Source organism: Lytechinus variegatus, chromosome 6 (genome assembly GCF_018143015.1).
Source record: "Lytechinus variegatus isolate NC3 chromosome 6, Lvar_3.0, whole genome shotgun sequence".
Classification (NCBI taxonomy): Eukaryota; Metazoa; Echinodermata; class Echinoidea; order Temnopleuroida; family Toxopneustidae; genus Lytechinus; species Lytechinus variegatus.
In genome coordinates this window covers 4,052,642-4,075,239 of record NC_054745.1, presented here as the reverse complement: position 1 = coordinate 4,075,239, position 22,598 = coordinate 4,052,642, and the positions used below count along the sequence as shown (strand labels likewise).

The following is a 22,598-nucleotide window of genomic DNA, read 5'->3' as shown; positions in this document are numbered from 1 at the left end:
TGAAAAACGAGATCAAGACATCGGGTATGTAGACCACGCGCGACGCCCAAAGTAGATGATGATGATGATGATGCCGTCGCGATGATGATATGTTTATGATGATAATGATGATGATGATTATGATTATGATGATGTTGACGATGAAGTGCATGACAATCATATTGATAATGATGATAATCATGATGATGATGACGATTACATCGATAATGATAATGATGTATGATTATAATACATAGTGATGATATGAGGATGAGGATGAGGATAAGATGATGATGATGATGATGGTGATGATGATGTTGATGATGATGATGGTAGTAGTGGTGGTGCACTGTGGCGAACGATGATAGGCCTACATTTTTTATGATGACGATTCGTGCCTTGATTGCATGTATTTCCAACTTCTGATGCCTCAATATTATATAGACCTCCATATACATGAGGGAATATTTTCGAGCACGTCTGTCATCTGCACTGTCTGGCTTTTGACGAAACCGTGAAAACGCCATCTACTTTCAAATACCGTACATCGCGGCTGAAGTGTTCAATTCAAACATGGCGCCGTACAGTGGAATCGTCATTTTGATATCAGTTTTTGTCACATTTCATTGCTGCGATGCCATGATAGATGGGCTTTACTGTGGCAAAGAAAATTGTTACGACGGTAAGTGTATTTTGCTCACGATTTCTTTGTTTCCAGGCCTACCCTTGTTATTAGCGTAGGCCTAGACCTCGGTTGAGAAAAGTAAATCTCGCCAATTTTACTTTAATTGCAGTCCCACATGTTAATAAATGAGTTTGCTAAAAAAGTTTTAGTAAAGCGGGTTGCCAGGAACAAGCGCCAGAATTGGAACGCTGATATAGGCCTATGTGTTGAAGTGATTGCTACACTAGACTTACTTTTCTTAAAAAGATATTTCTTCCAATGTTTCTTAGCTAGGCCTAGGGAGTTATATTTGGCCTTATAAATAAATAATCCCTGTGACTGTAGTAGTCACTAGTGTATCCACTTGTTCACTGCTACCATCTGGCCTGTGGAGAATCTACAGGTAGGACTATGGTATGCCAATGCTGTATAGAGCACACACTCTAAAAAAATCATTAAAATATCACTTTTGTGACCCAAATTACTAATTTTCATACAGTTTTAATTTATTTATCATTAGTAATGTGGGAATAATTTTTGTATTCACCAGAGCGCTCAAAAACTTGAATTTTGGGCATATTTTTGTGTACGCCCTCTATTGGTGGAAAGTAATATGGCAAGAAAATTTTCATTTTTTGATCTCTATTTTTAATTAAGAAAAAATGATATAAAGAATCAAATTTAAATAAGAGCCAAGCAGTATGAATTAACAGGTCTAATGAAAACTGTCAGTGTAAAAAAAATCAAGCATTTGCCCCAAAGAAAAAGAGAAAATAAGCCAAACATTGCCACCCTTATTTTGTCACACATGGAGATATAACTGAGAACAAGGTTATATTATAACCTTGTTCATTGAATGAGTGAGTGTATCCCACTCATTCAATGAACAAGGTTATAATATAACCTTGTTCTCAGTTATATCTCCATGTGTGGCAAAATAATGGTTGCAATGTTTGGCTTAATTTCTCTTTTTATATGGGACAAATGCTTGATTTTCTTACACTGTCAGTTTTCATTACAGGCATTCATCATATAACTTGGCTCTTATGTAAATTTAATTCTTGAAATTATTTTTTTCTTAATTAAATATAGAGATTGAAAAATGAAAATTTTCTTGCCTTTCCACCAATAGAGGGCGTACACAAAAATATGCCCAAAATTCAAGTTTTTGAGCGCTCTGGTGGATACAAAAATTATTCCCAAGTTACTAATGGAAAATAAATTGCAACTGTGTGGAAATCAGTAATTGTGGTCACAAAAGTGATATTTTAATGATTTTTCAAAGTGTGTGCTATGTAAAGCATTGGCATACCATAGTCCTACCTGTAGATTCCCCACAGGCAGGATGGTTGCAGTGAACAAGTGGTGTATCCTGAAATAAGTTGCCTCTCTTCTCGATCATGTGTACATTTCATCATGTGTGTTAACCCAGGGGAGCCCAGGACCTTACATGTAATTCCATACTCACCTGACTAGCGTGAAGTATGGTCAAAATAATTCTCCGAATAAACAGTTAAAACAGAAATCAAGCACTTACCATGATTATATGGATGAAGGTTTAACGAGTGGCAGTTTCCTGACATCTGGGCACAAACTGGAACCTAAAAAAACCCGAAAAGCTCTCTCCTACCCCAGTCTCGATCGGAAATTTTGTTACGATTCATACAAAAATGGAAAAGAGTTCCCTGGGTTACATGTGTGTGTGTGCGTGCTCGCTTGCTGTGTAACTTAATAAATGGGAGAGGAAAGAAGTCGCAGCCTCTGACGAAATGAATGGCAGTGAATGAAATGGTGACCAGGATAATGGCTAATGCCATTTATTTAATATTTGCCATGTTATTTTGTTAAATAGTCTGGCATGATTGGATTTCCAATTGAAACGATTGAGAAAACCACGAATTTGGAAGGAAATATCAAAATGAGATGTTCTGAATTCCGAATGGAGTGTTCCAAAAATCATAAGTCAGCTCAGTTATCATGCCTATTATTAAAAAAGGAATCTGAAAGCTGTGTCTGATTCTATGCTGTTTTTTTAACATCCAGCTGACAGCCTTATGATAAAAATAGTCAGAAGAAGTAAGAAAACATTTGCAATTGTAAGTTCAGAGCCCTCTGATTTACATGTAATGTTAGGCTTTGCCTGAACTTGTTTTGCATTTAAAATCGAGTCAAGTGCCCCATATTTGACAATATTTGTGGTTCCAAAAGATTTTATTTATTTCCACCAGTGTTTGTTGAATACATGAAGGCCTATAAATGTATATTAACAGTCTGTTCATTTATTGTGTAGTGTTCTAATATTTCTATTATTGTTGTTGAAAGATCCATATTTTTATGTTTCCATCTAGGATTTCAAGACTAATGAAAACTGGGCAACCACTATTTTTTTAGCCTGGCTGTTACAGTAAAGTATTGCTTTGAAATATTTTGCTAATTTTTCTTATCAGCGCACAGTGTTACTGTTTTTCTCTCAGATGAAATAATGCACAATGATAATTTACTTAAGTATACAAATTTTACAAACTATGGATTTTGAGGGGTTGTTTTTGTTGACTGCTTGACTTAAGACTTTGTAACCACATCCACATTCTTTGTGTCTAATAGTACTTTTCCTTTTTTTTAATTATTTCATCCCTTTTCAGTTCTTGGTGTCTCCAAGGATGCAGAAAAGGTAAGAACACTGTAAATCAGGGGGCTGTGTCACAAAGATTTAAAGGAGAATGAAACCATTGGAACAAGATAGCTTGTGTGAGAACAGAAAAATCAAAGAAACAGATCAACAAAAGTTTGAGAAAAATCGGACAAATAATGAGAAAGTTATGAGCATTTGAATATTGTGATCACTAATGCTATGGAGATGGCAAATTGGCAATGCGACAAAGATGTGTGATGTCACTTGTGAACAACTCTCCCCATTACTTTAGTATATATTTCACTTGAATTGCCTCTTTTATCACATCTATCCATAGATCATGTGTTCTTTTTACATGAGGGCATGTAATACATATTTTTTAAGAATACATCATGGATAGAGAGTTTGTATCATCATAAGAAAAAGCAAAAAGAGACATTTTGAGGGTATTTTATAGTCCACCAAAGGGAAAGTTGTTCATCAGTGACATCACACATCCTTGTCGCATTGCCAATGGGAGGATCTCCATAGCATTAGTGATTGCAATATTCAAATGCTCATAACTTTCTCATTATTTGTCTGATTTGTCCGTCTTTTCATTGCTAATCCCTATATTCATCATTGAAAAAAATAAACGGGGAATGCCACCGTCGGAATGAAAATATCAAAATCCCTTTATACTTTGTTCTCTTTCCTTTTAGCTATTTAAAATGAAGTGAATTATCACTTAAATCCCAATTCAGGTATTCATACTTTACTTACTCACATGGGCAAATGTTCATTTCAGTGGGTTTGAAACTGAAAAAGGGCAGATTTTAGGACTGATTTTTATGTGAATAAAAAAAATGGTCAGGCAATGCTGTTTTCAACAAGTACACTATATTCTGTATTTTTTTCAGTCTGAAATAGCCAAGAATTACAGACAGCTCGCTAGAAAGTACCATCCAGACAAGAATAAGGTAATTATCTTTTATCTGATTACCCTTAATGTTTTTTTACATAAATTACTAAATGATTTTTTATTATGATTAATAATATCAGTATTATTGGCTATTGTGTTCATTTTTTTTTCAGATATGGTAGAGTATTGGTTTAGCTTTAAATTGATACCAATTTCATGACAATATCTTTCCGTTCAACTAAGATATGGTATGTTTAAGTGAATGAAGATTAAAAAATGTAACACCGCCACTTTTTTGTGGGGCGAGTTCAAGACACATGGCCATAAGTGCTTACCAAAGTGCTTTGCTAATATCCTGATGAATTATTACATGTATTATACAACTCCCAAGAATGTTCTGCAATCTAATTGGTCCAAATCGGATCACATGATATTTAGCGAATTGCATCCAAAATGCACTCTGACATCAGAGTGCAGGATAGTGTGAGGTCTGGAATGATCTAGAATTATCTAGAATTAAGATCAAAATATGGTTTTTGGGGCAACTCAGTAACACAGGGGAGGGGGGGGTGTACAAAACAAATAATGCACATATTCTTGTGCATAAAGGACCTAAATAATGAACTCTGTGCTCGACTCACCAAATGGATATACAGCACTCTGTCCTGCAGACCTCGGTGCGGTATATCCATCGGCTCTTCTCGCACATCGTTCATAATTTGGCCCTGCTGCATGCGCTTATGTGCATTATTTGTATACTATAATGTCCTAATATCCACTCTTTGTTTATTTCACCACAATGTGTTTTTGGTATTACGGTAATATACTGCAGCCTTAGCATATTAAGTGAACATCTCTCCATATATCAGGGGCTGGTTTCATTAAGGCGACTGTTGTAACTTTGCCATTATGGCTACTACCATGGCAACAGTGCTCAGCAGCCAATCAAAATCAAGGTTACCATGGTAGTTGCCATAACAGCAAAGTCACAACAGTTGCAACTCTTTATGAAACGTGCCCCTGACCTACATCTACATGTATATCTCAAAGGTGTTGTTCCTTTCTTATGTGTAGGATGCTGGTGCCGAAGAACGATTCCAAGCAATAGCCACTGCCTACGAAATCTTGCGGGATGAGGAGCAGCGAAAAGATTATGATTACATGCTGGACAATCCAGGTAAAAACCTTTTACTGCTTGCAAAATTCCCAAATTTGTTAATGTCGCAGTTTTTATAGTTTTACAGTCTTTATAAAGTTATTTGGGATTCCTGTAAGGTGCTAGTTCTTCTAAAATTATGCCTTGAGTTGATGTTGGGTAATGTTCAGCTTGTGAGAATCAATGCAGCAAATAGGCCTTATCTTTCCTGGTAAACAAGACCAAAGAAAGGTATTGCAGTTGTCAAAGTCTCCATGGAATCATACAAAAATTATTATAACTAGTTGAAATTTTAAGAAGAATATTGATGATAATCATTTTAATAAGTTTCATGGTCTACTAGTGGTTATGACTATTGTCTTTCAATCAGAGGGACATGGGTTTGAATCCCATCCATTGCATGTTTTCCTTCAGCAAGAAATTTGCTGACATTGTGCTGCACTGAACCCAGGTGAGGTGAATGGGTACTAGGCAGGATTAATTCCTTGAATGCACTGAGCGCTGGAAGGCAGCTCGAGCTAAAGCCGGGGTATAAATGATAACAGCAATGTGCCTCAGAATAGATTATTTCTAGATAGATGGCGCTAAATAAATGCCTATTACTATTTTTATTACCCTGGTTATTGGATCCACGACTATTCCACACATAAAGTGCACCATCTCCACTCTCGGGGAGTATCCTGGCCAGGCAACTGCTTATCGGTGCACACGTGCCAATCCAATCCATAGATGTTCACATCCTACTGGGTACCCATTTAACACTTGAGTGGAGAGTGACAAACGTGGATAAGTGCCTCTTCAAAGGACATCAGCCTTGGGTGGGATTTGAACCCTCAACCCTTGGTTTAAGAGTCAAGTGACTGAACCACTACACCATCACAAATGATATTTCTTGTTATTTGTTTACAGATGAGGTTTATAGACATTACTACAGATATTACAGACGCAGGGTAGCACCGAAGGTTGATGTAAGGATCGTCATCGCTGTCTCCATCAGTGTCGTCTCTGCAATACAGGTATGTTGTTTGTGCTGTGGCTGAGTGCTCGAAAGACCACCGCACACTTTGCAATTAATTGGTCTGTGATCCGATTTGGGAACAGAACGTAGTAGAATTTGATGCTGATATTAAGACATGGAATATCATTCTCTGTAATGTTCTAAATCATTTTACAATTACTTTCAAATCTGTTGCTATGCTATCATCATAGCAATAATACAATTGACTACGGTTTAAAACTTATTTTTGGCTTTTACTCCAAAATGAAGGTTTGCAATCATTCAAAATTGTTATAACTCGAGAAGTATTTGGTTTCAGATCAAAGAGATTTTTTTTTTACTCTATGTTAAATTTATATTCTGAACAATTAGATAATTGTGATATCTACCTCTGAAGATGAGTTTCCCTTTTTGTGTGATGCAATGGGTGATTTCAAGTATAGTGTCAAAATCTTGGGTTGGTGTTGTGACAATACCAACATCAGCCACAACACTACTTGCAATGATGCTGGTGTTGGGATTGACCACTGAAATTATGACGCACTTCCGGCAGTTCTTGGTTGAGCGTGTGTTAAATGTTGTTTACTGAACCAAGCACTGCAGCTGGTGGTGCCGATCTATGTGTAGTTTCCCATACACCTAGGTATTGGAATAATTATGATTTCAAGTTCGGTGTTGGTGTTGATAATCTGCAGTTCACGAAAAGGAAGCAAACGGGATGAAACATGTAAAATTAGCTTTTACAGTTAAATGCAAAACAGCTTTATACAGTTTGATAAAATGTAACATTATTATCTTTTGACGTTGATTCTTTCTTGCGTACAGTTGAAATGATCGGCAGCGCAGTGCTAAGGCATGACGTTATGTGCTATCGATATCGCGATTGGTATCATTCCTCTAAACCCAGCTCGGTGTTGGAGCTCTGTTCAGCAGCATTTTCACGCTCTCAACACCAACTTCAAACTACCCTCTGTATAGTCTCATTCTAACCGTAGCATTTAAGGCATTTTCATTCTTTTTTCCTTTGCAGTATTTTAGTTGGTGGTCTAGGTATAATACTGCTATAAAGTATCTGGTTACTGTTCCAAAATACAGACTTAGGGTAAGTGTTAATAAAGAAATAGTGTCAAAATATGATAATGTTGAGTCGATACTTGTGTTAGCCTTTACAGCAAACTATAGAACACTTTTTTTTTTTCAGTGCCATTATTCTTGTCAGGAACACTGATGGGATTAAAAAATTGTTGCTTGAATTAAAATTTGCATCAGATTTTCACTTAAAATCATGCTTTTGAGCAATATTTGGTCTAGCATGCACTTTCACAATGTTGTGTAACATTACTTCTGAAAATCATGTAAAAATCAGGCATCACAACTTTGATGATAGACACAAACCTAAACATTGTAGATTTATCATTAAGAATCAAGGGTGTTGTAGAAGAGATTGGCCCGTTTCAAATAATCTGCCCTTCTGAAATATTGTAGAACTATCTTGAAGTTATAGCTAAATGTCTATATATTTTTATCATGTTTATTTTGTGTTAAGGTTAAAAAAGTAGCTGCAGCAAACAGTCATGAGTATTAAGTCTTTAAAATCAATTGAAGGTTAATAACCACCATATTATCACAGATCTAGATCTGGTACATTGAAAGAAGCTTATCTGTGTGAAATCAGGAATAATCTGAAAACCGATAATACACAAAGATGCATATGTGGGACAGTGTATTACTATTGCTTGGTCAAATACCCAACATTTTATGTCCAGAATTTTTGTGTTTATTTTGCTCATTTCTCAGTAATTACACAGATTTTCTCAGAGCCCATAGGCACTTATTCTTTATTCATGTGTACAAACACTTAGTTTTTCATAAATTTTATTTTATCCTGTTCATTCTCATATTTAGATTGTTACCACAACTGGCAGTTATCTTAAATGTACTTTATTGTTTTGTTTGTAGGCACAGGATATTGCCAAAAAGCAAGGTTTACTGAATGACTCGGTCAGAAAACGAGGGAGGAAAAGCAAGGTATGACCAAGTGGTATTGTATGTGAATTACAGTTGCCAATTTGAAGAACAAGAGCAGGGCCCCGTCTTACAAAGATTTACGATTGAACCGATCAACCAAAACTATGGAAAGCCAGCAACGTCAACATCTATAATGCATGTTTGTTCAAAATGTTATCTAGAGCGATTATAGTTTCGTTGTTGAAAATTCAGTGTGCTTCTCTCTCTTAACAAAGGACATTACGCAAATTTACTGGAGAAAACAATCATGACATTGTTGGATTTCCGTATAGTTTAAGATTATCAGATCAATTGTAACTTTTTGTAGGACTGGGCTTTGATCATTAGGGCTTCAGAATATAATGAGTTGCGTAGGTCGTGATACAGTAATAATAATAAATAATTTCCACATTTATATAGCGCTTAACACATCGGAACGACGTCTCTATTAAGCGCTTTACAGATAGACTATTACCCCGGTCATCGGATCCTTGCATGCCCGCATACAATGTATACACCTTCTCCACTCCCTGGGGAGCATCCCAACTAGAGTTCCAAGACTCAATTGCTAGGCATACTACATAGACTTTCACATCCTACCGGTACCCATTTTACACCTGGGTGGAGAGTGGCAAATTGTGGATTGACGCCTTGCCAAAGGACGCTAGGCCATGGTGGGATTCGAACACACGACCCTCTGGGTCAAAAACTAGTTATAGCAAACTAGTTATTGGCCTATTAGCGACATTTACATATTCAAATTATATTAAAACGCTTCTTGATGTTCAGGAATAGCACATCCCTTATCCACATAATGGAATATTTCAATCATGATTTTGCATCAGATATTGCTGGGCTTTGTCAAAACACCAAAATATCACTGAGAATCATGGGTCATTGGCTAGTAAGCAGAAAAATGTAATATGACTACTTAAAGGGATGGTCCAGGCTGAAAATATTTATATCTTAATACATAGAGTAGAATTCACTGAGCAAAATGCCTAAATTTTCATCAAAATCGAATAATAAATAATGAAGTTATTTAAAGTTTAAAGTTTAGCAATATTTTGTGAAAACAGTCGTCATGAATATTCATTAGGTGGGCTGATGATGTTACATCTCCACTTTCCGTTTTCTTATGTTATTACATGAAATAATATTTTTCATTATTTCATACTTGTGTGAATAATATGTCACCCTTATAATGAAATAAGTTACAGCAATAGATATCTAATGCACTATTAAATCAGTTATCAATCAAATTTTTCTAGTTCTTGGAGGGAAAACTTTGAATAAACCTAATATCAAGTAATAAAGTGCAAAAGAACAAGTGGAGATGTGACATCATCGGCCCACCTAATGAATATTCATGACGACTGTTTTCACAAAATATTGCTAAACTCTAAAATTCTATAACTTTGTCATTTGTTACCCGATTTTGATGAAATTTTCTGCATTTTGCTCAGGGAATTCTACTCTATGTATAAGAATATAAATATTTTCAGCCCGGATCATCCCTTTAAATGAGCGAGCTGCTTTCCCACAATATTTTTTTGCAAAGTGGATTTGCTATGTCTCTGAAAATAATGTCCTTTTGGAAGGGGCAGTGCCTGGGCATTTTACATGGGAGGGGGGAGGGGGTAAGCACCTATTAAGAAAATTAAATTAAAGAAGTAATGCAGAGTTACAGTATGTCCAAAAGTGTGTTCACATTTTGGAACACAAATATAAAACACTGACACACATGAACACATCCCTTTTTACTCTCCTGTTTTCCCTCTTTGTGCTCCCCCCCTCTTCTTTCTTTTCTTTTAAATTCATTACTCAAGAGTAGGGGAGGGTACCACCCCATGCAGTTTCTTATCGGAGCATTTTGCGATTTTCCATAACACCCCCAGAAATTGTTTAAAGGTATGTTTGAATTTCAAAACTTTTTGTGTTTATATCTTCTCTTTGTTATTACAGGAAGCTATGCGAGAAGAAGAGGAACAAATTTTAAGACAAGTAGTAGAAGAAAATGCTGATATACGGTGAGGATTATTATACAGATATTGCCTACCTAGAGTTTGAATATAACATTTCCTCTCCCTGACGGAGAACACCAAACTTGAAATCACCCATTATGTCTGAGGTGGGCAAACAATTAACAGTACTTTTCTTCACCTAATTTTTTTTTTTACAGGGGAGGATACAGTAAACCAAAAATTACAGATGTTTTATGGGTCCAGTTGATACTGCTTCCCGTCACAATAGCAAAATATTTCTACTGGTACGCTCGGTGGACGTGGAAATTTACGATACTAAGGGAGCCGTTTGGCCTGGAAGAGAAACACTACATCATTAGAAAATACATGCGGGTTACGCAGTTACAATATGAAGTAAGTATTTTTTTATTTTCTTTACGATGGATTTGTAAAAAGTTAGCTATTCTTTTGCTTCTGTGATTAGCTTTTGACCAAATTGTTGCAATGCATCATTACTGATATTTTCACTAATTGAGAGTGTAGATATGATTGAAAAGGGTACATGTAGAACAACTTGACTTTTAAAGTGATCGCACCTGGCAATTCCATGAAAAACAATCAGCTGCCCTTTTATATAGTTCTTCCAAATAAAAATAAACTTACCAATTTAAGGTACTTGCAAGCCTAGACCAATAGCTTCAGTCTCTGTATTTGGTTGTTCCACTGCGCATACATTCGTAATTCCAAAGCTTCGTTATTTCGAAGGTTCGTCATTCTGAAGGTTCGTATTTCCGAAGGCTCGTAATTCCGAAGGTTCATTAGTCCGAAAACGATATAGGTTTGTAATTCCGAAGGTTCTTTACTCCGAAAACGAAGTGAGGTTCGTAATTCCAAAGGTGCGTTAGTCCGAAAACAAAATTATTAACGAACCTTATTTCGTTTTCGGACTAACGAACCTTCGGAACAATGAACCTTATTTCGTTTTTATTTTTCATTAACGAACCTTCGTAACAACAAACCTTATTTCATTTTTGGATTATCGAACCTTCGGAATAACGCCACAAATGTTCGAATTAACGAACCCTTTTACGTTTTCGGATTAACGAACATCGAGATATAGGCAATTTACGTGTGTCGGAATTACGAGCCTTCGGAATAAAGAACCTTCGGAATTACAAAGTGTAGCCTTCCACTGAACTACATTGGCTCCACTCACCAATTACAGAGACCGAAGTTCTAGCTTGATCTGTACAGGGACCTAATGGCCATATGTCTATGTATTAAGTTCGGAAGTGAGAGTTGCGCGACAGCCAAATTAAGTCACTTTTTGTGCTGTATACTGCAAGCCATGACTGACACATAGGTTTCTAATAATACATTTACAATTGGTAAAGCAACTTCAAGTATCGATTTTTGATGGGAAAAGCTGGTCATTTGCTTCCCGACCAGTCACAATACAGCTTCTCCAGCATAATAATTTAAGCATTTTTAAACTCTAAATTCTTTTTTTTTCATTCCTTTATTCCATAGGGTATAGAGGAGGCAGAAAAGGAGATGTTTTTGAAACGAGAATTATGGATACCTGAAAATTTCAAGGTAACTAAAGATTGAGATCATTTGGAGGAAACAAAGTGCTCTCATTTCCGGTGGGTGACCTCCACCGGAAATGAGAGCACTTTGTTTCCTCCAAATAATAGGCCTTTGAAAGCTAATGCTAAGATAATATAATTCCCAGCTGACGGTCATCTGTACACATTAGCCCGTCTGAAAAATAGGTTGCAAGTGATCAATTCCGATAGCAGCCATTTTCTCCTTTGAGAAACACACGCTTTCATTCGACGGGTACATTTGTTTAGAACGAGGCCGCCATGACACCATGGCAACTGACGTCATCGCTTTGGTACTCTATACAAACTTGATTCTATTTTGGATGATGTACAATACAGTACCTGGTACTTCTCATCCCACATGAAAGCTAATGCTACACACTATATTTTTGGATCATCCCAAACTGATGAAGTTTCCAGTATCAGTAGCCACTCCAGGGGGCCTTTGCATAAAGCTGTTCGTAAGTTAAGAGCGACTTTAAAAATGACTGGTGATCCTTTCTTAGCGCTTAACCATCGCCAATTCAAGATACCACTTACTGCAAGAAGGGATCACCAGTCGTTCCTAAAGTCGCTCTTAACTTACGAACAGCTTTATGAAACACCCACCAAGGTCCCATAACACAATGGTTAGCGATTGATGTAATGCAATCAATCGTAAAAAAAATTGAAGATTGGGTCCTTTCTGCATGTATTTTCCTGTTTTCTGTTTCGTAGGTTTACAAGCAAGAGAAAGAGGAACAGATGAAAGCCGATCTTGCTGAGAATAGTCGATATAAAAGCTACCGCAGATACATGAAGAACCATGGCACAGGCAGAATGACCTTTCAGGAATAAAATGTTAACTCCTTGGATGCTGAATCCTCTAATTCCCTTAGACTTTGTACCAATGCCTCTCGGTTCCGGTAGTCTACAGTTAAAGGTGGAGTAAACCCCCCAAAATGTGGTTTAGTTTCAATTGATCTAATTCTGATTCGTCCAACTACCAACTCATCTACTATCATTTGGTCTACTATCGGTTCGTCCACTGTCCACATGGTCTAATTGCCATTTCGTCCACTCAATATTTTTTCTACTAATCAGTTGGTCCACCAGCCATTTAGTCCATATACCATTTGGTCTAATTGAAGAAATGTATATCTCTCGCATGAATTATCATATGATGGTTGAAGGTTTAATGATGGTATGGACAATCGCGGAAGCGTTTTAGGGTGTTCTAAGTAAGTCCAGTGCCCCGTCTTACAAAGAGTTATGATTAATCCAATCAATCATAACTGTATGGAAATCCATCAGTCATAATTTATTCTATAGGTAATTTGCACGATGTCCTTGGTAAACAAAAAAAGCACAGTGAATTTTCAAGAAAACAAGGAATGCATGAATATAAATCATAGTTAGAAAATATTTTGAACAAATATGCATAAGAGATGTTGATGTTGCTGGTCGTCCATAGTTGCGATTGATCAGAACAACGCAACTCTTTGTAAGACGGGCCCCTGGAAAGGACTAATAAATGGGGATAGAAGTAAAAATGAGTGTAGTCCTTTATTAAAAGGAATGTAAACCAAAATTGGTTTAGAGCCTTGTGTTCATGTATTTGAAACAAGGTTAGCTTGAGGCAGAAAGATGAGTGAAGGCTTTAGTCTACGAAATGACAGTGTTTTTTTTATCTGTCTCAAGGAAGGGTTAAGTTAGAAAATTGATAGAATATTGAATTAAATTGGATTCGGAATAAGAATTTGTGGATGCTTTGAAAATGCAATCACTGTGAATATACGCTTCAAGGCGAAGTTCACCCTGAAGAAAAGTTTCTTGTAAAAAAAAAATATTAGTGAAGGTTTGAGGAAAATCCATTAAAGATTTAGGAAGTTATTTAAATTTAAATTTTGGATTTCTAATGTCATACATAAACAAGCAGCTGCCCCATATGATATGTAATATAAAAAATCCAATAATTGAAATTCAAACAATGTTTATTTTCTTTGATGGATTTTCCTCAAATCTTTGCCAATATTTTTAAATTGTTTTTTGTGTGCAATGTTTGCGATAATCTTGTCGTCAGGGTAAACTTCCCCTTTAAACCCATAATTAGGAATTTAGGGAGTCAATTGTGTTAGAATAATCCTTGACTCTCTATGTATGAACACCATTGATTCATCTAGTGACATGAATTTGTTTTATGATATGCCTCTTCAAAGTGCCTTTTCTCTCGGTGATGGGGACCTTTTCATCAACATTTTTTTCTCTGACCGACAAGTTGTCAGATCTGACAGCTTTCCTTGATTCTGATTGGCTGATAAGCATAGTTACTATGGTAACTGCTGGACAGGTCCGTTCATGCAAGGCTCCCCAGTCCCCAGTAATGTGTTAGTTTATATTATGTTGTGAAGATGAATTGCAGATGTGTCTGCTATTGAAGGTCAAGTCCAAAAATGTTGATTTGAATGATTTTAGAAAATCAACTAGCATAATGCTGAAAATTTCATCAAAATCGGATGTAATATATTAAGAAAGTTATTACAATTTAATGTTTCGCTAATTTTTCATAAAACTGTGATATGAACAATTCAGTGACATGTACATGAGACAGTCAATGATGTCTTTCACTCACTATTTCTTTTGTTATTGTTTGAATTATTTTTCAATTATTATTTTTTACTGATATGATAAGGACCAACTTGACTGAATCATATAGTATTTAAGTCCACCCCAGAAAGTTGTTGATAGAGATACTTGTAAATCAAACGAACATAATACTGAAAATTTCATCAAAATCGGATGTAAAATAAGAAAGTTATATGCACAACTCATTGATATGCAAACGGTAGAGTCGATGTCACTCACTATTTCTTTTGTTTTTTTTAATGTTTGAATTATACAATATTTCGATTTTTACAGATTTGACAATTGGGACCAATTCCCACAAACTAAAAATAATGGTAATTGAACATGTTCAGGGAGGAATAAAATTTCGTTCCACATGACGATGAAGAGAAAATTAGAATTGTTCATATTTCATGTAATGAAATACAACAGAAATAGTAAGTGGATGACGTCATCAGTCCCCTCATTTGCATAACGACCAGGATGTGCATATAATTGTTTCGTAAAATTAAGCAACACTTTAAAATGTCATAACCTTATTTTACAACTGATTTTGATGAAATTTTCAGTGTTTGTTGGATTTTTCTCCTTACATTAAAACCAAGTTTTTATTGGGGTAGACTTGTCCTTTAACATTGCCAATTACACATATTCAGTAAGGAATTAATTGTTGTTTCACTTGACAGTGATAAAAAAATTAGAATATTTCATATAACAAAATACAAAAATAGTGAGTGGATGATGTAATCAGTCTCCTCATTTGTATACCGACCAGGATGTGCACATAAATGATAAATGAGATTAAGCAAAAAAAACTTTTAAATTTCATAACTTTCTTATTTTCCATCTGAGTCTGATGTTAAGCTTGTTTGATTTTTCTCTATTTCAAATCAACTTTTTTGGGGGGTAAATCATATTTGGATCACAGAAATCTGTAAAAATTTGATGAAACTGAACTGTTTGATGAATTTCACATGACTGCTTTATGTTGAAGGTTGAAATGTGCATACTCGGTATAACATTTTTCATTATTAACCGCATCAGACATCTGAACAGGGCAACTTTGATACATTGTTGCCTGCTTAAGACTGGGATCAAATGGCCGGTCAATAAATTTCCAATTGTTTATCGATGGGCCCAATTTATTGCCCGCTCAGCAAAGTCAGTGAGAAAATGCGTGGAAATGTAGCAGGCAATAAAGCAGAGCTAACATCCGGGTATTCTACGTGTTTATGTATGCGTCCTTGAACTGCGCAGTGCTATACGTCACAATGTTAATCAAGTTGAGACAACGCTGGATACTGCATCCCTAGGCCAGGGATGCGTCATTTCAATTACGTCACAATGGTAGTTTAAAGGCCCAGTCTGCTCAACATGACAAACTAGATTCTCATTCTTAAACTTTAAAATATCTAAATATAATAATTTTTGCTCTAGATGTCTGATTTTGTTAATATTTGCGATATTGACTGGCTTGGGGCCAAAAGGACATACATTGCCCTCACTAAATTGATATCACCCTCGTCTATGACTCGGGCGATATAAATCTAGCTGGGGCGATATATGTCGTATCGCCCCGAGGCCAGTCAATGTTGCTTTTTTTGAAATTGTGTATAGTGGTGAATATGTGGGTCTACAAAGGGTTAAAATACCTTTTCTGTCGATTTATATTTCATATTTTGATTACACTGGAAAATGTACAATTTTGTATTGCTCCTCTGATTTTCATACTGAAGAACTTGTAATGAGGGTTATCTATTTATTTCCTTATCATTTATTGTTTTGAAAACAAGCATTTATAATGATAATACAGATTATATAATTTCAGTGCATATTGAGCTTGAATTATACCCCTCTTTTTTGTTATCTTTTTCTTTTCCACGGCATTATTGTTTTTATGCTGAAAATACATGTAATTCATTGAAACGACTTAGAAAACATGCGAAATGGGTTCAAATAGTTATTGGGGAATTTTAAAACTTCGTTTAAAAAAAATTCAGGGGATTTTCTTTTCTTGAAAAGCTGGAAACCTTGATATAAGTAAAATTTTAGAGGGAACAAAAAAACTTTTTTGACAAGCAAAAAAAAAGGGTTATCAACCCCAAATTTTAAGGGGGATGCAGGAAACTAAATTGACAAGGAAAAAAAAGGTTATCAACTAAAAATTTAGGGGGAAATTGTCCCCCACCTCAAATATAGGGGGGACACGTCCCCCCGCTTCCGCCACCCAATATTGATATTGTTATTTTGCATTTGTTATTATAACAAGGCTTATGAAAAAGAACCCTGATAATATCCACATCTTCACCTTGAAAACACTTGGTCTTTTCTTCAGAAAATAAAATAAAATTCCTTAATGTGACCCAAATAACCCAAATGGGGCCCCATTTCATGAAAGTGTGTAACTCCAGCTTGCGCTGCTATTTCTATGGACAGCCAAGCTGGACAAAGTCAGGTTTGGCAAATGCAGATGAATGAACTTTGCTTGTATGAAGCACATGACTATCCATAAGCGATTATTGTCCTGCTGGGCTTTCTGTAGAGATGACATGGAGATTTAACTTTCATGAAACCAGCCCCAGGTTTCCATCATATAAGGATTTTTTTTTAAGCAGCTGTTAGAAACAAACAATTGAATTTACGTATCACCAACCTTAATAAACGCTGTTGAAAGGATTTGGAACCTTTGAGTTAGTTCTCACCTTTATTACCAGAGCTTGTGTCCAAAATAACACCTTTTGATAAAACAAATCTGCTGTATAGAGCAGATATATTCTTTTTTTAGTTCGTTTCAGCTCATATCATGATAGAGACAAATTATACAGGCACACCTTAAAACTTTTTATGGTGTCTCACAAAGAAATATTTAATATTCAAGCTTTTTTTGTCATGACTCATGCCTGCCAACTGAGTATATGAATTTAGGTAATGACCTGAGTCCATCTTTGTTTTCTGTGCAAAATTTGAGAAGAAAAAGAAAAAAAGGTTTTCAACCAAAAATGAAGTACATTTCGTCCATAAAGAAATTGACAAGCAAAAGAAAGAATAAAAAGTTTTAACTTTCTGGGGGGCACACCTGCGTTTTTAACATCAGTTTTAGATAAGGCCTACAAATTTGAAATTTGTAGGCCTTATCTAAAAATGCTGTTAAAAACGCAGGTGTGGACGCATACATTCGTAATTACGAAGGTTCGTTATTCTGAAGGTTCGTATTTCCGAAGGTTCGTTATGCCGTAAACTAAATGATTATCCTTATTTCGTTTTCGGACGAACGAACCTTGTTTCGTTTTTGATTAACGAACCTTCGGAACATCGAACCTTATTTCGTTTTCAGATTATCGAACCTTCGGAATAACGCCACAAATGTTCGGAATAACGAACCTTTTTATGTTTTCGGATTAACAAACATCGAGGTATAGGCAATTTACGTGTTTTGGAATTACGAACCTTCGGAATTACAAAATGTTATCCCGTGGATCCGCCAGTGGATAACAACATATTTGAATTTCCCAAACTAAGGACGAAACTGCAGTTCCAGTTCAAAGTTTGACAAAGACCTCACAGCTATTTTTTGTCATTTTATGATAATTGTCAATTTATTCACCACCTTTCATGGTGCACCATGTAGGGTACCAAAGTTTGACGTCATCATTTTTCACTTTTTGATAAAGACAAACACCAAATATAATCCAAATGCACGTGCTTATGTATAGCAGTTGCAACAAGTGAATACAGGAAAAAAAACACAATATGGGTAGGTAATCTATTAAGCACTATTTTTTAGTAATAGTTACAATATAAAAAGTGCAAGTATCATAAACATAGAGGAACTTGTTGCAATATGTCCGATATATTTGAATTTTTATTTCCAGTTTGAAATACCAAGCATAATGTTAGAGCTAAAATGCTATGAATTTGCCTGATATCATTTCATATTAAAGGATCTGAACGTTGTCCCTCGGAAATAGATTTACTGCAAAACAGCTAATCTGAATACACCGCCTACGTAATGAATACCATTCAGGTATAAGAAAGAGCAGTGGGTCGAGTAATGACCCTTGAGGTACACCTAAATGAATGGGCTGTATTGCGGAAGGTAATTACCAATCTAAACTGTTGACCTTGTGAACCACTCAAAAACCCTTATTCCACAGAGATTATTACATTCACAGCAAAAAAATATAGATTTACGCTATCAAATATATCCATAATTTCACTGATTTCTTGACAATTTGGTGTGTTCTTGGTTTACAAAGGATATTTTGCAAATTCCCTGTAGAAAAAATTATGAAACTGATGATTTTCCATAGAGTTACGATTGATCGAATCAATATCAACTCTTTAAAAGACGAGGTCCAGATTTAACAATGTGAACAGGATATCACAACGGTATACCGGGCATATGATGAAACAGAGGCGAAGCACCCTCATCATGAACTGAGAGTGTTTGGTAAAATCCCCGACGGAGTCATACCAAAGACTTAAAGGTCAAGTCCACCCCAGAAAATTGTTGGTTTGAATAGATTCTCCCTACTCCCAAGGTGGTCCAAAAATTCAAACGAACATATCGCTTCACATTTCATCGAAATCGGATGTAAATTAAGAAAGTGATTTGCAAATGAGAGAGTCGATGATGTCCATCAATCACTTTTTCTTTTGTTTGTTGTTTGAATAATACAATGTTTCAAATTTTACAAATTTGACAATAAGGACCAACTTCACTTAACCATAAACTGTTAAAATAATGGTAATTCCACATGTTCAGGGAGGAATAATGTTTCACTTGACAAGGAGAAAGTTAGAATATTTCATATGATAAAATACAAAAGAAATAGTGAGTGGGTGACGTCATCAGTTCCCTCATTTGCATACCAGCCAGGATGTGCATATAACTGTAATGTGAAATTAAGCGAAACTTTAAACTGTCATAACTTTCTTATTTTACATCCGATTTTGATGAAATTTTCAGTGTTTTGCTTGTTGGATGTTTCTCTTTTTTTCAAATCAACTTTTTTGGGGGTGGACTAGTCCTTTAAGAATTGGTGCCTTCTGTGAGGTGACATTACATTTTCTCCGGCGACAATTGCTCCCGGCTTAATTTCTAATGTAAGATGAAGGTTTAGGGTTAGGGCTAACAGGGTTTAATGTTGGGTTAAGGATAGGGTATAGTGTTAAAACCAGTTTTATTTGGTCATTCGATTAGCGCTAATCGAATGACCAAATAAAACTCTGGTTTTAACACTATACCCTAGAATTAGAGCGGAACAATCGTCGCCGGAACAAATATCGTGGAACATTCTGCGATGTCGATCAGTGCCTCATTCAACAACTTCATATCTACGTTGGATGTCCGCACCTTTATCATTGTTTAGAATCCCCGATACCCTCGATCCATTTATCCCCTCCCTATATTCATGGCTAACAGTCCTGGGTCCCGTCATACAAAGAGTTGCGTTGATCCGATCAACCTCAACTATGGAAAGCCAGCACCGTCAACATTTTAATGCATGTTTGTTCAAAATATTGTGTAGATCTGGGTCCCGTAACACAAGGGTTAGCGATTGATCGTACACTTGATTTTCACGATTGATTGATACAGTGTAGTAAATGGAATCAATCATAGAAAAATGTTTTACGATCATTGCTAAGTTTTGTGTTACGAGCTCCACATGTATGTTCATACAGTAATTTTTTGGTAGGTTCAGTGCGCTTCTCTTCGCTTACAAAGGACATTATGCAAACTTCACGTAGAAAAAAAAATTACATTGATGGATGTCCGTATAGCTGAGATTGAGTGGATCAATTGGTAACTCTTTGTTAGACCGGAGCCCCATCCTACAAAGAGTTAAGATTGATCCAATCAATCACAACTATGGAAAGCCAGCAACGTCAACATCTAAAATACATGTTTTTTTTTCAAAATGTTTTCTAGTTATGAGATATATTCCTACATTAACTGTTTTCTTGACAATCCAGTATGCTTTTCTTTGTTTTAAAGGACATTGTTCGAATTTCCTGTAGAAAAAATTGTGACACTGATGGATTTCCATAGAGTTAGGATTGATTGGATCAATCGTAACTCTTTGTTAGACCGAGCAAGCATGTTTTATTTTTATAAAGTGCGGCCCAGAAAAAAAAACGAAACCGAGATTAAGCGATGATTTATCATAACTTCATCACAAATACATGCAGTAGACAAATGACTTACCAATGTAAAGTTTAGAATCTCTTCTGTCATCTGATATTACCTAGATTATTCCTCATTCACACATGAGTGAGCAAAAACAATTTGAAGAAAGGATACCAAAAAATCATTTGGCGAGGGGTATCTGGATTTCAAAAAGAAAATCACATGCCTAAAAGTTCAATATCCGCACTTTTATTTGATACCTTAATCACAAAAAATGGTCAAGAAGTAAAAATGTTATGTTCCCTCGAAAAATGCTTGTATTTCCCTAATTTCATTAAATAAAACGTGTTTTCACCGGTTTCCCACAGAAGCTGTCGAATGCATGGTTAACAAAAGACATCGATAAATCTCGGTTTCGTTTTTTGAGGGCGCACTGTATAGCTGTTTGTAAGTTAAGAGAGACTTTAAGAACGACTGACGAACTTATCTTACGCGCTAAACAATCATCAATGAACATTATTCTAATGGTGAATATCATTTACCACAAGAAATTCTCAACGTTCCAGCCCGGTGGAGTCACTCAATCTGACTTGGGGACCGCACGACTGTTACCAAAATCAATGTCACACAGAGATCTTCTTCATCATGATCATCATCTTCATCATCTGGTACAGGAAGAAGGTGGTGACCTGTAATTCCCGGTCTGGTTTTAGTCTGGTGAATTTATTAATGTACGCATGCTGAGGAGTGGGAGTCATGGTAGATCAAAGCAATAATCAAACCAGTAGTTATCTACATGCCTTAGGCTGTTGCATAAAACTTTTTACCTGAGAAAACTCTGGTAAAAAGTGAAAACTAAGGTTAGTCTAATTTCTGCCATTGACTTAAACGCAGGGCAAAAACTCTGGTAAAAATAACCTGAGTTTTCTCAGGTAAAAAGTTTTATGCAACGGGCCCCTTGTGAATGATTCTGTTGTTGGCAAGTTGACTATACTTTCAGGGAGGCTGTTCCAATCATCTATCACTCTTCTGCTAAAAGACTTGCTCCGAATGTCCAGTCTACAGTGCTCTTTCGGAAGTTTTAGGGAGTGTCCCCTTGTTGATCTGCCTACTGATTTTGTGAAGAAGTGATCTAGAGGGAGATTGATTAGTCCATACATTCACTGGTGGACAAAGATCATGTCTCCTCTTCTGTACAGCATGGAGTACAAGTTCAATTTTTTGAGTCTGTCTTGATATGGGACGTTCTTCAGCTCTCTGACCAGCTTGGTTGCCCTTCTTTGGACCCTTTCGATCCTCCTTGCATCTTCTTTGAATCTGCTATGCAGGGCCACGCGTGTTGTGACGAAAAAAACAATCACTGCTGTAATAATTGTTTTATTAATAAATAATGATTTTATTACCATCATTATTACTTATGATTTCATTTACCCTTCATTCATCATCATACATTACGACCAATTCTTTGTTTATGTCGTCGTTATTCAGTATAAAATAAAGGGCAGTACAGGCAATTAAAAAATCCAAGTTACTTTATTTTCGAGAAAAGTATACAAATGAGACACGTAAACGCGTGCATGCAGGATGATGAGAGAAGAGCCAATGGATATACCGCATCGAGTGCGGAATATCCATTTGGCGAGTCGAGCACAGAGTTCATTATTTAGATCCTCTCTGCACAAGAATGCGTGCATTGTTTGTTTTATACACCCCCCATGTTGCTGAGTTGCCCCAAATGCTACATCTAAATTCTGGAGATAATTCCAGACCTCGCACTATCCTGCACACTGACGTCAGAGTGCAGGATAGTACTTTTGGTATGACGTCAGAGTGCTGGATAGTGCGTTTGGGATGCAATAGTGCGATTCGCTGAAAATCATGTGATCCGATTTGGACCAATCAGATTACAGAACATTCTTGGGAGTTTTATAATACAATATTAATTACAAATAAACAA

General features: G+C 36.0%; 1 protein-coding gene across 3 annotated transcripts; it reads left to right on the top strand.

Annotated features, from left to right (window-relative positions):
• Positions 1-533: 533 nt before the first annotated feature.
• LOC121416461 (dnaJ homolog subfamily C member 25 homolog) lies at positions 534-13,328 on the top strand. 3 transcript variants are annotated; one of them, XM_041609955.1, is made up of 11 exons: positions 534-661; positions 3,286-3,314; positions 4,175-4,234; positions 5,251-5,353; positions 6,242-6,348; positions 7,360-7,431; positions 8,289-8,357; positions 10,302-10,366; positions 10,519-10,714; positions 11,831-11,896; positions 12,625-13,328. In XM_041609955.1, exons 1-11 carry the CDS (start codon positions 553-555, stop codon positions 12,742-12,744), a joined length of 996 nt encoding a protein of 331 aa, XP_041465889.1. In that variant the 5' UTR covers positions 534-552; the 3' UTR covers positions 12,745-13,328. The 3 variants fall into 3 exon arrangements, with proteins under 3 accessions (XP_041465889.1, XP_041465890.1, XP_041465891.1); XM_041609956.1 differs by lacking the exon at positions 7,360-7,431; XM_041609957.1 differs by lacking the exon at positions 3,286-3,314 and having other exon boundaries at positions 541-661.
• The last annotated feature ends 9,270 nt before the right edge of the window (positions 13,329-22,598 follow it).

Coding starts and splice junctions, on each gene's coding strand:
- LOC121416461 (XM_041609955.1), top strand. CDS start 553: ATGGCGCCGTACAGTGGAATCGTCATTTTGATATCAGTTTTTGTCACA. Junction 5,354..6,241: donor TTACATGCTGGACAATCCAG/GTAAAAACCTTT, acceptor ATTTGTTTACAG/ATGAGGTTTATAGACATTAC. Junction 10,715..11,830: donor TTACGCAGTTACAATATGAA/GTAAGTATTTTT, acceptor TTTATTCCATAG/GGTATAGAGGAGGCAGAAAA.